Raw genomic sequence first — 12,806 nt, 5'->3', positions numbered from 1 at the left:
AATGTAGCTGTTTTCACTCAATTCATTATTAAAGAAATTCCTATGACTTTCTGTGAAAACACATAAAGATAGCATTCGTTTTAATTGCATTTTAAATTGTGTTGCTGTATTTTTGAAATATGACATCCATATGTCATGGACATCTTTTTCTCAGCCACCTCATTGGGCATTTTGCCTGTTGTGGCTTTGTATTTATATACAATAAATGCTTACTTTTTGGCTCTATTTTTCTAGGTTTTTGTTTGCAGTATGTTATATCCTAACTATTTTCTAGGTTAAGAGAGTGTTTTCAGTATATTATATCCACGGTGTATATGTTATAATTGTACTCAACTGTATTGATACTTTTCTACTGGAATATTCCTGAGCTTGATAGAACCTCTTGGCGGGTCGGAGGTTGTGCATCCCTGCTCTATATAGCATGCTCACAATGTACGGTATACAAGCATTTTACAGTAGTCTCTCACTGATCTGGCAAATCAGACCAGTGTGCACCAGATTTCCAAAATCACCATATTACTGGAAGTCAATTTTTCTTTCTTTCAAACCAAGCACAACTCCGGTATATTGCTATGGGCAATTTACTAATGATTAAGCTGTGCCAGTAATGTGACTGTGTACCTGTGTGTTCAGTCTGAGTGCATATATAGTGTTATGGTGAATTTTTAGTGCTGCCATCTATATTACAAATTATGAGCGAAGTGTGATGTTTGAATATTTGGAGGCTTGTGTTGCTCGCTGTGGCAAGTCTGTTTAATAGGGAGATCAGCTCTCATTCGCGCCTCAAAGTTGGGAACCATGGAAAACCAACTTCAGCTGAACACCACTGCGGCACGTGGGAGGGTTGAACTCGGGTTCTTGCAATGTGAGAATCAAATAGCAGTGTAACACTTTAAAAAAAAAAACATTAAACCCTAAAACCAAACTTGATAGAATGTTTTTGTCAGTATGTGATTTAAATGAAGTTATAGGCAGCTATAATTTCAAGAGGCTTGTGTGATATGATGATGGTCTTTTTTTTTAATCTTTTCAGCATACTAGTCATGAACTAGTATGGGTGAAACAGAATTGTAAAAAGGTGGATACTTACTGGCCGGCAAAGGTGAGTTATCATAGTTTTTTTTTTTTTTCTTTTTTTTTTCAAATAGAATATATCAAAATTAAAAGTGGTTCAAGCTTTCAAAAGCAGTTACCTTAACTTATAAATTCAACTGTCCTACTTTATTGTCAAATAATGCCAGTTTTTTTTCATAACACAAATTTGACATTCATTCCCAGATGGCAAGAATAAACTTGGCAGCTTAAAGAAAACACATTATGAAAGTCTTTGTGATCATATACTGTCATAAAATACATAAATGTATATAGAGGAGTTTTTTTTTATTCCACAATTTGTTAGGTTTGATATGCAGCATGTATTTATTCTGGATATATACCATCACATATATTCATTTATTTATACCATGTGTCCTAACATGACAACTTTCTTTCCCTTGGTGAAGTTACTTTTATTATTTGTGTGTTCTTTTTTTAATAAAAAATTTGATTTGAAAAAAAAAAAAAAAAAATGTATGCAGTGAAACATCTGTATAGTGATACTCAAGGGGCTCAAGAAACATATCTTTATAAAGGTTATCCGTGATAGAGGACATTCACTATAGATTGCTTCAATAAAACGGTGTGTGATGAGAGAGGAAATTACCATTTGAAAATTTCACTATATGAGTACCTCCCAAAATTGCTATAGTTATTTGTCATAATTCATGTGCTATCAAAATAACATAACTATAATGATGACATACGAGGAACATTCTGAAATAATGTTTTGCTTAAAGATAGCTGGATGACCATAATCGGTTGAAAATAGAGGTGCACATTTCCCGCACTGAACGCATGACGAGGATCAAGAGTGTGGTCAAAGGTGCACATGCACCAAATGCCTGAGAAGAGATAATCAGTGGACAGATATGCCTACTGTCAACTGAGAAGGGTCAGAAGCAAAGGGATGCAAGCGACAAAATTTGAAAAATTGAGTTGAGTACTTAAAGAGGTTCCTCTACCTAACATCTGACTGACCCATTTTATGTATTAAGGTTGCTTTCTAGCGGCCACTAGTTTGACTACCACATAGATAGCTCAACTTTGAAGTTGATTTTTTTAAAACTAGATTTTGATCACTTGCATCCCTTTGCTTCTGACCCCCTCAACTGAGCTTGAAACAATAGAAAAGTGAGGTGTGATAAAAAATTATCACAAAATGAAGTGTGTGCTGTTGCACACTACAAGAAGGCACAAGGTGAAATGTGGGATCCATAGCAGTTCATAGAATATCTACGGTGACTTCATTTCTTGTCAAATTGCTGAGTACTAGTGTGCAATGTTCAACAAAGGAAGTAATATAAACATCTAAGAGGCTATCAAAAATGTTGTGAAGTCACTGGCTATAAAGTTTTTACAAAGAAGATTTTTTTTAAAGTTGATTACATAGATTCCGTTGGCAAGTGCTTCAGAAACATTTCTAAAGCATTGCATTGTTTTCTGATTGTTGTATGTTTCTGATAAAGCTTGCCTTCATGAAACAAAGACAAAACTTTTAGAACAACTCTCATACAAAATCTAAGGGTCATAGTAAAAGCTCTTATTCTCATTATATCCATGCTCATTATGAGTGGATCTGATTGTATTTAATAATTAAATTTCGAATTTTATAAATTAACATCCATTTTTTTTTATGTTGTCTTGAGTGTTTTTCTTGAATGATTGGAAGTCATTGTGTTACTACACATTGATTATACGTAATGGAGTTTTTTTTCAAGGGAAAAAATTTATTGTTTATGTTATAGGTTCTGAAAATTGTTGATAAAAAGGCTCATGTCGTATATTTTGGATCTCATGAAAGGTAAAGAGAATTTTCATTTGACTTTTTTTTCTTTATTAACCATTGAACTTTGTAAATAATTGAAATATACCTTTCTATATGTGAAAAAACATCCTTCTCCCCTTATTCTTCTGAAACACAAATCATCATTAAGCTATTCAGCAGCATACTATGCGTATCTATTTGGAATGGGAGTAGTTTATAGGGTTAAAGAATTATATTTTGGTTCAATAACTATTAATTTCTGAATTTAATAATTATTAATTTCTGAAAATTTTCATTTTATACTATGAAAAAAAATTTCAATACTAATTTTTATTTCTTTAAATTTTTAGTGTAATGAAAAATATTTCTCTTTCGGAAATGGATTTTAATACAGTGCCCATCCAATAAATATCTGAACTGATTCAATTTATAGACAATTGTATTAGAGATGATAAATTTTGATTGTACACAGTAATTTTCAGTACACACCCTCTTTGTCATTCATGCAAAACTTTTTGTTCTTCAAAAGATGTTAATTCAAAGGGACTCAAAAAAGTGGCAATCACTCAGTTTGAAGTCCATATTGTAGATTGAGAGTTTAGCAATACTTCCCAACACTATTTTTCTATAACTGTCACAGTTTTTGTGGCTATAGAGGAGATCAAGAACTTGCTCATGCTTTTCAATGATTTCTTTTCTAAGTTCCAGAGTAATCATCTTCCTATATGGCTTTTATTCTCAGCCTTCTTCATGGAGGCCATTGATGCAGCACAGGTACTAAAACAAGAGTCACTAAACTTGGGCGCAGAATTTTAAAAAAATCTTTAAACGCACATACACGTGGTTACAATGCCACCATCTAGCTTTGTATCGTAAACAGTTATTCTTGCACATGTTTTTTTAATGAGTGATGCTGACCGGAGACTGTAAGGGAGAATATTACCCATAATTCCTCCACAGTACGTGCCAGATGAAAAGCCATAGACTCAGTTATGATAAAGTCTGTTAAAAGTCTCGCCACAGAGATATAGACCTACAACTCTGTACAAATATTCAATCATCATGCTTCACTCATAGTTTGAAAAAATAGATGGCGGCAATATAATATTCACACACAGCACTAGATACTCACTAAGACCAATGGGTACTCATGCACACTTCTGGCAGGACTCATTTCAGTAGTAAATTGCCCATAGGGTGATGGATTGGAGTTGTGCTCGGTTTGAAAGAATGAAAATTTTAATAAAGTAAAAACTAAATAAACAGAGCTTAAAAAATTTTTGCTTATAATGGGAGTCATTACTCGTATATTGAATTAAAATCTGTTCACAATTTTTGCTGATTAAACCGAATCATTTGTTAAGTCTGCAATTGTAATAGTCTATTCCTAATACCATTTACTTTTCTTATAATGACTCCAAAAAAAGTTATAACAACCATTCCATTATAAACACCAGTTGTATGCATCCCATATGTTTACATGTAATGAGTATCCTGTAGGTTCTCTTTCCGTATAACAATTACCTAATATAATGTTTTTGATGAAACTATGGTAGTCATAACAAGCATTGATAGTACAATAAAATAATGTGAAACTAATAACGCAGAGAATTTTTCTGTAATAGGGTTGTTAATAAATGGAATAGCTTACCCCTGAGGTAGTAAATTGTAACACAATTGACACGTTTAAATACAATAAACATGTTGGGGTAAATCGAGAAGCTATCCATACTTAGAATAAGACAACCATAAGTATTCTTTATGGGCATTGTATAATATTTTATCATGTGTATATATTGTTTACAATTTTTGTTAATTGCATTTTTAATTGGGTTGCTATATTTTTGAAATATATGACATCCATATTTTTATGGGCATCTTTTTCTCAGCCACCTCGTTGGGCATTTTGCCTGTTGTGGCGTTGTATTTGTATAATTATCCAACACTTCATCTTTGAGAAGGATTGTGGCTGGTGTGATGGTGACTGTTGTACAGTGAATCATTTGAGTTGTTTCTTATGGGATAGTTTGCTTTGATATAAAAGTGCTTTGTGTGGATTACTATCATATTTACAGAACAAATTATGATTGCAAACTAAGATGCAAATGTGCAGATGTAATTTTAATGGTGTGTCACACTTCTGTATATTATGTGAACATTGTGAATTTGAATTTCCAAAAGCATATTGTGAAAGTAAGAGGATTTCTTTTTTCATTATATGTAATTGTAAGAAACAGAATTTTTCTTTTATCTTTGGTGAAGAAAAAAAATTTTATTCAAAAGAGAAAAAGAAACCTTAAAGAAAAAGAAAATAAATTTTTTCAAGTTCAGATGTGCTTTTAAAATCATGGTGTACTTTCAGTTTTGTGAAACATTTTTTTTCCCCTTTTCTACACTATTCAGAAGTTTAGTATGTGTGGCAGACTGTCATCCTTTATCCAAAGAAAACCCTGGTGGAATATCGCCAAAAAATAGGAACTATTCTGCTGCAATTGAAGAATTGGAAGAACACATACAGCATCGTACTATCAGAGTTGGTGAATACCAAAATGCTGAACAACATGTCAAAAGAGGCTTCTCAAAGAGGGTAAGTAAAATTTATAGATATGCAGGGCTCGGCACGGGTCACTTTTTTCCCTAAAAGTCACTTTTTTAGAAGCTGGTCACTTTTATTACGTATTTTCGGGCCCAGGTCACTTTTTCCACTTTTTTAGCGAAAAGAAAACGCAACCTAGGTCTCTCGCGCTTTCCCAGATTGCTATGTTTCTCTTTTCTTCAAGGAAGATTATGGGTTCAAGGTCACATATTTTCTTCCCCTTTTCATGAAGTTAAAGCAACTTCTATAGATAAGATCCTTATCTAAAAGGGGTGTCGGCTAAATGAGCATTAGCGCCGCCCCTTTGCACCGAGAGAATACCGTGTGACGTCAGCAGAGCTTGATTTCCAGGCATTGGAATGAAAGCTCCTCTCAAAGATTAATAAGTGTTGTCATTTTATGGAAAAACCGGTCGTGAACGAACTAGCGCCATCAGTGGCAGCAAAGGTGAACTACACACAACAAGGAATTCTCCCCCTTCATTACCATTCTTTTTTCCCACGTGTTCACCCGCTCTTTCATTTTAATCTTGTTTTTAAAAAATTCATCCTTTATCTTATTTAATTTTCGAAAGGTCCTTCTAAAAGCCAAATTCCTTTCTTGGAGCATCGCCTCAGTTACATTTGTTAATTTTTCTATCTTTATTTTTGTTGATTTTTTTTTATCGTTATTTTTGTTGACTGTTTTATCGTTTGGAATGGTGATTTAAAAGGGCCGTGCATGTAGAAACTGAAGCCAGAAATTGTTGCGTGCAGCTGGAGAATACTCGTTTCCCGGAACAGGTTTAAGAAGCAGGTACGTATTTTGAATTTATTTCCCACAATTGAAAAAATTATTTTGCAAAAAATCATCTGATTGAAAACTTAATTACGATCTACGATTTAAATTACGATGTATATAGGATAATATATATATTCGTGCCATATTTATTTTCTAATTGGATTTGAATGTGAACAAGAAACAACCCAAACACGATCGAAAAATGAATAAATTGTAAAAATATCACGAATTCTTATAATTCGACGTTTAGTTTAACGCAGTGTTTTTCAAATCAGAAGAAAATTGATCATCAGACTAATAAAAACTGTTAACGTGCATTCGAGCTGTAAGCAATGGCGGATTTACGGCGGCTGCACGGCGTTGGTCCCTTCGAATCCCAACTTTACACTTTTTTCCTAATTTAAAGGGCCCGTATATTTTTCTACGCCTGGGGCCTCAGCCAACCTTTTGCCGCTTGTGGTCGCAAAACGTGAATTAGAGCACCTTCATGACTCAGATTATATCACATCTCGTGCTCCATTGCTTTGTGTTGCGTAAAAAAAATCGCAAATGTTATTTTTTTTTTCCTTTAAGACCTTGGAAGTTGTCACTGCCACGGCCGCACTAAGCGAGGGGGTGGGGGGGCTGCGCCGTTTTCGCCGTGCTTCGAGTTTACTCTTTTTCTTTTCAAAATACTGGATACTGGTCTCAAGGAACGGTAAATTGTAAAACCGGAGGGGGGGGGGGGAGGAAGGCAGTGCCCCAGGCGGCATTTTTGAAGGAATGGCAAATTTAATAAAAGGGACAATAAATTCCTCTCTAAAATTATATCAAATTTCAGTCGAAAAACGTGTGCAAAATTACCCCCCCCCCCCAAGAAATTTTTTTTCTGCTCTTGTGTAAATTAGGCAACCTGGTTGTGGGGGGGGGGGAATGAATCTACTGTTTGTGTTGGTTCAAAATTACAGGAGAAGGGTCAACGCCAGCAGGGCGACTATTTTTTGCACTAAAATTGGCAACCCTAACAGTAAACTCTTGACCGCACCAATTTTTTACCTAATTGTTTAAATTTTTTAAAACTAATTATTAAAATTATTTTAATTATAATTTTTTTGCTGAAGTTAAAAAACAAATAAGAACGTGAAGTCGGTTTTAATTTATTCATAAAAAAAATTTTAATCAGGAAAATTCATTTTATTAGCTTCAAACTTTTAAAGTAGAAATTGATTGCACACCTGACTGGTTCAACTACATTAATAAACCCCATATTTCGTTGATTCAATATTTTGTGTTAATTTTAGTGTAGTTATCTGTATTACCGTCATATTTATATTTCGCACATTCCCGCTCTTTGAACTGACTACAGTGAAAGCAGTGATGCCTTGGAGCAGAAAAAGATGTCACGTTGGTGCTTACTACACTCATGGAAAATTAACCGGGAAGGGCAAAGTATTTTTCTGTTAAAAAATCAAAAGAAAAACTAAACAGTAATTTCAAAATTGTTAATTTCCTCCCTCACCTAAGGCCAGTATCCATTTTGGTGTTCCCCCCCCCCCCCCATACAGTCAACGATCACAGCGAGAATGACAATGACATAATTTTAACAGAAAAAGTAGTAGACTCAAACCTAAAGGAGGGCAGTATGATGATAGCTTGGGAGGCATGATGTCAATGAATCATTTCATTCATTCTCTTTACAATCAAACCAAATGAAAGTATTTTTTAGAATTTTTATTTCAATGAAATTGTTTAATTTAAATGAATTTAGGATTTTCATTCATTTTAGGCCTACCTGTTAAATTTCATGTCAATAAGTGGTAGGTTCATGAGATGTCAGACAATGCTTGAAAAAAATTATCTTCCAATATAAAATTTCAATTTCAAAATAACTTGAAGTTCGTCATTCTTCTGTTTCTAGGTACAGATGGGGAAATGCACCTTCAATATCATGTGGCTATCAAAGGCTGATGGTTCTGGCAGAAAAGTATCAGAATGGGCCAGAAAAGATGAAGACTCTGCATATTGCATGCTTTGTGAATGTAAAATAAATGTCAACAAAGGTTTTCAAGCAATCATCCAACATGCAGCAACAAAGAAACACAAGGAGCAGAGCAATTTGAAGCTCAATCCTTTGCAGCTTCATCTCGCAAGTGGGCTGCAACAAAATTTGTCACCATGCAGTAAGGAAAATGAGACTGGCAGAAACATTTATTTATACAGCAAGAAAGACGCAGCTTATACAGCTGAATTGATATGGGTCCTGAAGATGGTGGCATCCAATTTTTCCGCCTTGTCATCATCTGGACTGAATGATGTGTTTAAGGCCATGTTTCAGGATGGCTTCCCAGAGGGTTTCTGCATCAACCCGAAGAAAGTTCATTACCTGATTTCAGATGGACTGGCTCCTTACTGCAGAAAAATTGTTACTGAGGATGCAAAAGGAGCATATTATTGCTTGATGTATGACGAAACGACAAATGCAGCTAACAAGAAAGAGCTGCAAACTGTGATAAGATATTGGTCTAAGACGCAGGATAAAGTGGTGTCTCAGCACTTGAAAACGTATTTCATTGGTATTGCAACAGCTGAAGTGATCTTCAGCAAAATAACAGAGGCAATGGACATGCTACAATTGCCACGCAATCATTTGTTGATGTTGGGAAGTGATGGGCCAAATGTAAACAAAAAAGTTCATAAACTAATGAATGCGGAAATGAAATTGGTATGCGACAAAAACTTGATTGATATCGGCACATGCAACATTCATGTAGTCCATAATGCTTTTGTGAAAGGTCTATCTGAATTAGGAGAGGATGCGTGTGACCTCATTGTAGCAGTCTACAATTATTTTGATGGATGGCCATCAAAATGGGAAAATTTTGAAAATGTTCAAAACAAAGAAGGTCTCTCAAACAATCGATTCATAAAACACAGCACCACGAGATGGTTAACTGTTGAAGCAGCAGCTAAAAGACTTCTCGAGCAGTGGCCTGCAGTTATAACTTACTTTTTGAAGGACTTGCCAAGTAAGAGCTCAGTGACTAGCGCAAAGTACAAAAATATTCTAAGCTTGGTGAAAAAGAGCACTATGAAGGCTGAACTTCATTTTTTAATATCCAGTGCAAATGTTTTCACAAGATTTACCAGAATGTTTCAGAAAGATGAGCCATTAGTACACATATTGCACTCAGAACTGACTGCATTGGTTCAAACATTGATTAGAAGATTCTGCAAGAAATCCAATTTGAATAAAGATCATTGTGAGTTAGACAATCTTTTGGGTGAAGATAATTACTTGCCATTGAAGCAAATTAATTGCAGTGAAGCTGTAATGAAAGAACTTGGCAATGTCAGTGAAGCTGAGAAAATGTATTTTTTGAAAGATGCTCGGAAACATTATGCAAGTGCTGCCAAATATATTATAGATAAAACATCTCTATCATCAAATTTGTTGAAACAATTAAGTTTCCTTCATCCCATGGAAAGAAAAACTAAACGTAGTTGTGGGGATTTAGTAGCTGTTGCAAAGTTTTTGCAGCTTGATATCAAGGATGATATTTTATTGGATGAGTGGAAGGCTTTGCAACAGGAGAAAGATGATGCATCTGAAAATATCAAAATAGATGTTTATTGGAATAGCCTACTATCTATCCAAAACCATGCAGGCATAATCCAATATGGCAACGTAGCAAAAGTTGTAAAAGCTGCATTAGTACTATCCCATGGAAATGCAGAGGTAGAGAGAGGTTTCTCATCATCGGGCAGAGTGCTGATGGAAGACAGGGCTTCAATGTCTGAAAGGACATTAGATAGTACTATGGTGGTGAAAAGTATGTTGAAAAACTATAATAATCAACCTGAACTTGTACCCATTACGAAACAGTTATTAGACTTCGCTCACAATGCACATAGAAGTTACGAGAATTATTTATATGAACAAAAATGTATAAAAGAAAAGGAAGATCTGGAGAAAAAAGAAGCGGAGGACAAGAAAGCAAGAGATAAATTACATGAAGAAAAATTACAGACACGAAAGGAAATGCTTAAGAAATGTGAAGAATCATTACAAAAGAAGAGGAATCGAGAGGATGATATTCGTAAAACAGCTGATAAGTTGTTTGCTGAAGCTACAGAAAGGTTGAAGAAAGCTGTGAGTAACAAAAATATGGAAGAAATCTCTCTGGCTAATGCTATGTTGGAAGGTGTTGCAAGTCAACGAATGGAAGAGCAACGAGAGAGAGATGAAGGAAACAAAATTCAAAAAGTATTAGAAAAAAGAAAGCTGACTATGTTAGATACATTTTTTTCAAAAAAACCAAAAAATGCTTAATGTGATTCAGTTTTTTTGTGGAATAACTAGTAAAAGTGTAGCATATTTAACTTTAACAGTAACATATGCATCTGCATTAGAAAGGCTTTCTGATCTGAAATAACTTCCCCAAGTAGAAAGCTACAGCTATGCAATTTTGATAACAGTATAGTTTAGTGACAGTGCCTTATCAAATCCTACAAATATGTAATGCAATTTAAGGAATGTAAAACTTAATAGTTGTTTATAGCTTTGTGATATCAGTAATTGAAATTCTCAGTTTTTTCAACTTTTCATGTGCTAAAGCAGTGAAAGAAATAATATGGAGATAGTTGTGAAAATCAAGAATTTCGGTTAGCAATATCTCAATAAGTTTTTACAAGGTAAATTTATTTTGGGAATGTGTAGACAAGTCTACATAGAGGAAGAGACACAAATTTCAGTGATATACTTCACATCAGAGGCTGTATACAAATTTTAATTTTGTTTTGTTTTTTCAAGTTATTTTATGTGCTGCTTCTGCTTGTTTGCTGGCTTTATGTTGCAAAAAACAGAAAAACAAAGGTATGTTACACAAAAATTTCACGCTGCCTAACGAGGCAGAAAAGAAATACCCACAAAAATTATGCCGTTGTCTGCCAAATTAACTGTCTGCGCTTAAATATTCAACAACCTTAAAAAAAGATCAATTATCATAAAAAAATATTAAATATTATGTACCACCTATAAGAAATTATGGTTGTCTTCATCTATGTATGGGTAGCTTTTCAATTTCCCAGAACATGGATGTCAGATTTCTTTTAAACATGTCAGTTGAAAAATTCACGACACCTGGGGGTAAGTCATTCCATTTATTTGCAACCCTGTTCAAGAAAAATTCCCAGTAACATCACAACTTGAAGTTGTCTCCTTACAGCCAGGAGGAGCTAAAAACCTCCACAGTGGAACGATGCTCAAGAAACTTGAGCCACTCTTGTCATTTTACTTCAACGTTATGTAAGTTGCATATCAGTAGCTCCTTTTACTTGCAGTTTATTTGAGGTCAAAAGTACTTTTATATGTACCGTATATGGGTCAATAAGAAAAAAAATGGGGTTGTCATTCACATGTAGCTCTTAAGAAAATATTCTTGATGTTAAACAGGAGATGGCTAATAAGTATTAAAAACATCTGTTGTGCTGAGATTTTCAAGCTTTGTTACTTTTGGAATGCTTAACATAGATACAATAAAATTTGCTTAACAAAATCAATGTATTTCTACCACTTTGTCTTGAAAACGACACATTTTCTAAAGATTTAGTAGCGATGGTATAAATTGAAACACTTTAAATCATGAAATATTTTTTGTAGATCATGTCTGAAGAATTCATCACAAGATTCTAATGTCATTGTTGAATGTATCGTCAATTTGGGATATAGAATTGGAAATGTCCCTCAGCGGATACATTAGAAGAAAAAATAATAGTGAATCCCAAACACACGTTTGTGTGTGCTAGAAAAATTCGGGCTGCACCATTTTCTACAGCAAACAGTGAATGTAGGACTTAAATTATTTGCTGCTCTTGCTTCTTTTAATTGTTCTGTAATGAAATGAGTTGAGAAACACATCTGAACAGATTATACAGATTTAGGTATCATATGTAAATAAAATTCGTACTAGGTAAAAGAAAATTTGTATTTGTGTGCTGCCATTCATAGTATAACATGAATTGAAAATCCACTAGTGTATGGATGGAAAAAAAAATTCTCTCCTTTAAACTTTGTGTTATTTCTTTGTTTTTTTCTTTAAACGTGAAAACTTTCATTTTCAAAATTTTTCCTGCTTAAATTTTGAGATGAGTTGTGGAAAGCAGCATGAGGAAAGGCGTTAAAACGTCTGCCTACAGTTGCTGTAATGTAATTCTCTCTCGCATAGCTGTTGATAAATTTGCTAAGTTATTCAAAACTTTCCTGTTTAACAAAATGGTTAGTTTGATTTAATTATTTCTTACAATGGAAAAATAATCTATTTATAAGAGTTCCATTGAAATACAAAGTTTAGTGAAAATGGTTCATACGATTGCAGATTGTCAAAATTTGGGCATTTTTTTACAAATATTTAGGTCACTATTTGGTCACTTTACAAATATTTGGGTCACTATTTGGTCACTTTTTAAAAAATTTTGGTCACTATTTTCACTACTTTTGAGGCCATGAGCCGTGCTGAGCCATGGATATGTCAAAATATGAAAATACAATTTCGTTATTCATTAATTTTAATTCATTTTTTCAATCCTCTT

General features: G+C 34.0%; 2 protein-coding genes across 3 annotated transcripts in view; both read left to right on the top strand.

Annotated features, from left to right (window-relative positions):
• LOC149072565 (MYND-type zinc finger-containing chromatin reader ZMYND8-like) overlaps nucleotides 1–12,806 on the top strand; it is a 91,555-nt gene that overhangs the window by 17,969 nt on the left and 60,780 nt on the right. For both annotated transcript variants that reach the window (XM_089246886.1, XM_089246887.1), the window contains exons 7-9: nucleotides 1,034–1,102; nucleotides 2,844–2,899; nucleotides 5,267–5,450. In XM_089246886.1, the coding sequence (XP_089103012.1) occupies nucleotides 1,034–1,102; nucleotides 2,844–2,899; nucleotides 5,267–5,450 (309 nt within the window). The remainder of the gene's footprint in view (nucleotides 1–1,033; nucleotides 1,103–2,843; nucleotides 2,900–5,266; nucleotides 5,451–12,806) is intronic.
• LOC149072566 (uncharacterized) lies at nucleotides 6,122–11,354 on the top strand. Its single transcript, XM_089246931.1, has 2 exons — nucleotides 6,122–6,254; nucleotides 8,137–11,354. The coding sequence occupies exon 2, from the start codon at nucleotides 8,143–8,145 to the stop codon at nucleotides 10,546–10,548; it is 2,406 nt and encodes an 801-aa protein (XP_089103057.1). The 5' UTR covers nucleotides 6,122–6,254; nucleotides 8,137–8,142; the 3' UTR covers nucleotides 10,549–11,354.

The sequence above is a fragment of the Pholcus phalangioides genome, unplaced genomic scaffold (genome assembly GCF_987345545.1).
Source record: "Pholcus phalangioides strain wild (caught in Gottingen) unplaced genomic scaffold, Ppha-v1.0 ptg000017l_1, whole genome shotgun sequence".
Taxonomy (NCBI): domain Eukaryota; kingdom Metazoa; phylum Arthropoda; class Arachnida; order Araneae; family Pholcidae; genus Pholcus; species Pholcus phalangioides.
This window is presented reverse-complemented; position numbering and strand designations above follow the sequence as displayed.